Raw genomic sequence first — 3,107 nt, 5'->3', positions numbered from 1 at the left:
AGGATAAAATAACAACGTTCATTTACTCAGACATAAACCTATAAAGAGTAAAATCAGAGAAATTGATCATTTTAAGTGGTTTTTTCATTTTTTTTCAGAGCTGTATCTGCTGCATGTATGGAGGAATTTTTCCGCCACAATTTGAGAGCACACATTTTCAGTCTGAAAGCATTACAAGTTTTGAGAAGAAAGATATGAAGTCCTTCTTTCAGGCTGAAAATTTAAGCCCGAGTATTTAAAGTTTTGAGAATAAAAGATATTAAATTCTGCTTTCAGGCTGAAAATGTGTGCTCTCGAATTATGGCAGAAAAATCCCCCCGTACGCATTGTGTACGTGTAGGACACGACTAAAGCCTGTTCATGTACACTCAGCACATAATTTCACTAATTTGCACTCTCGTCACCAAAGCGTATGTTTCATTTCTGATTTATTCAAATTAATAATCTACTTTAGAATCTATACTACAGCAAAAACACAAAATAAATTCAGGCTTACTAGCTGCATTTTTATAGATTTTCAGTGTAAAATTCTGCTGAATTGAACTGGAGTTTTTATTTTTTTACACATCTTTACCACGGGTGCCGATCTCAACACTTTATGAGGGAAACAGTGGACTACAGTTTGTGATTTCTATTGAGGAATTGATGATTTATAGCCAATCAGAGTCCTTCCTAAGATTGCATCTCTTCTTCTGCAGAACGTTTCCGCTTGACGGCTGTAATTATCAGACAGAACCAGAGATAGCAGGACAGGTAATGGCTTGTAATTAACCAGCTGAGTGGCAGCTTCCAGAGCCTTCGCGCCCGTTCTCTTCGATTACAGCTAATTACGCAGAGGCTGGTGAAGGCTGTTTTTAAATAAAAGAAAAAACCTGCACCTGTTTTGTCTTTCAGCTGAGCATCGATCGGCGCCGTTTCCCCCTCCATCATCGCCGTCTCTGCGTCTCTGTCTTTCCCAGCAGAGGGCTGACCGGGTCCATTCTTCTGCCGGTTCTTCTGGGTCTCCATGGCCTTTAGCTTGCGAGCATGCTTGTGACCTTTGTAGTGGGCTTCTGCCTGGGTCTACACACACACACACACACACACACACACACACACACACACCGACAAACAAACGTGAACRYAAAGAGAAAACACGTAAACAGGGTTTGTTGGTCATCACACAACATCTTTATAGGGAAGCTGAGTAACGACGACGTAWAAGGGAGGAAATAAATAAGGTAGATTACTAAATTTATTGCATTTAGTTGCACTGTTGGTTTGACAATAATCAGTSATGTTGCACAAATGAACATCAGCTGTCAGCTGGTGACCTCCTTCATCCCCTCTAAGCATATTTGCTCATGTTTCCTCAGATTTGTACTGACAGAAATTGCCCTGTCTGCTTTGCTGTGACCTTCATGTTCTCCTCTGACAAGAAGAAAAACTAATTTATGAAAGATTTTAGATCCTAAAAGTGTTTCAGATGTGAACTCTGAGCTAATTTTGTATCATAAAACCTTATTTTATAATGTTTGTAAGGTTTTGCTAAATATTTCCCACTGATTGAAKGATCTCAGTATTTCTTCAGCCACCTCCCAGCTTAAACTTCTCAAAAATGTGTATCTTAAAGTAAAATCAGGAAAACCTGATTTAATTTGTTTGCAATCGTCTGTCGGCAAGGTTATTTTTTTATGGATTTAAATTTTAAACAAGCAATTCTACAAGATTTTACAGGATTTATGTTCCAACATGCATTCACTACTCCGGCATTATTGAGTTAGTTTGAATGAAAGCAGATCCTCCAGATAGCAGCATCAGAACATAATGTTTGCATCGTTTAATCTGTGCCTGTCTCAGCAGTTTGCTTAGAGTTTYATTCATTTTTAATTCAGTTATTTTTACTTTAGAGAAAAGGAAAACGCTTCAGCTCATATACTTTTACTGATTTTTGGCAATTCCAATTACATTTTTAAACATAAACAAATGCTATTAAGAATCTAACATTCTTATTTTTTATGAACAAACTTTACTGAAACACTTCTTGAGATTAAGGACAAAAATGTGAGGCGTAACAAACAGAAAAAAGCTTCTGCTCTCATCCGCAGTCAAATTTCAAAATGTGTCAAGGCGACTCTTTCGTGGCTTTGCGCCGTGAGCGGATGAAGACGTGTCTTCCTGTTACCACTTCTCATGAAACGTGGATGGCTGCACAGGCATGAAGGGCGCCGTCGAGGGTCAAAGTGTGAGCAAAGGTCACATAAGCCCTTTGGCAACGATGAATGTCAGCGCACACCRAACATTCAGAGGGATTTTTTCTGTGCCAGTCAGAGCGATGGCTTCTGATGTTACCAAGTAATTTGTAGGAGGAATTTAAAAGTGTATCCACAAACTAGAAATCAGTTTTCCTCTGTTATGTCTTAAAGATGGCATATTGTGATTCTTTGAACAAGTTAGTACAGGTTTACGGTCCATACAAAACATGTTCATTACATTTTTTTGCACAAAATAGTGATTGTGACATTGCGCTAAAGCAGAGGTTCCCAGACTGTGGGGTGCGGCCCCTAAGGGGGGCACTGTGCCATTGCAAGGGGGCGCGGGAAGCCGTCTAGATGAAAAAAAACCAACAAAAAAACACGAACGCTGTATGCGCTGGGTTTTTACTGGCCAACTCTGTTATTCCTCTGTCAATTTGATACAGTAGGGGCTTCCGCACTTCCCATATCTGTGCCTTCTGTCACTTTTATCAGCAGTTAAATCTGTTTAAACCGTTGTTAACATGTGGTAACCTGTTTTTCTGAGCCGCCTTTAAACGCAACATGAGCGTTACGACGCTGGGTTTACACCTGTGCGGCAGCGAAGGAGACCTGCTGCTGCTGCTGTGCGGAGCTGCACAGGTGTGTTAGAATCATGGCAGCAAACCAGCAAAACGCMAAGAACTTTTCACAGTTTTCCTCCCAAACTAACCGACTGAGTTGAGTAAAGCTGTGTKATGAAGGTGAAGTAAGCTGAAAGATGACTAGCTAATATCAATACATCACCTTAAGCTTAACAAGTAGCTTGTAGGCTACTGGTGTTGTTGTCTATGTTCAGCTACAATTCATTTTGCCCCCAAAAAAGTTGATTCC

At 40.0% G+C, this 3,107-nt stretch overlaps 1 protein-coding gene across 1 annotated transcript in view; it reads right to left on the bottom strand.

The window, feature by feature from the left end:
• The window catches only part of LOC103481326 (zinc finger protein 385B-like), a 98,040-nt gene that overhangs the window by 8,342 nt on the left and 86,591 nt on the right, over positions 1-3,107 (bottom strand). Inside the window, exon 4 of the mRNA XM_008436726.2 lies at positions 879-1,062. Within this exon, the coding sequence (XP_008434948.1) occupies positions 879-1,062 (184 nt within the window). The remainder of the gene's footprint in view (positions 1-878; positions 1,063-3,107) is intronic.

Source organism: Poecilia reticulata, linkage group LG19, assembly GCF_000633615.1.
Source record: "Poecilia reticulata strain Guanapo linkage group LG19, Guppy_female_1.0+MT, whole genome shotgun sequence".
Lineage (NCBI taxonomy): Eukaryota > Metazoa > Chordata > Actinopteri > Cyprinodontiformes > Poeciliidae > Poecilia > Poecilia reticulata.
The sequence above is the reverse complement of the archived record's forward strand: the minus strand, read 5'-3'. Positions and strand labels throughout refer to the sequence as shown.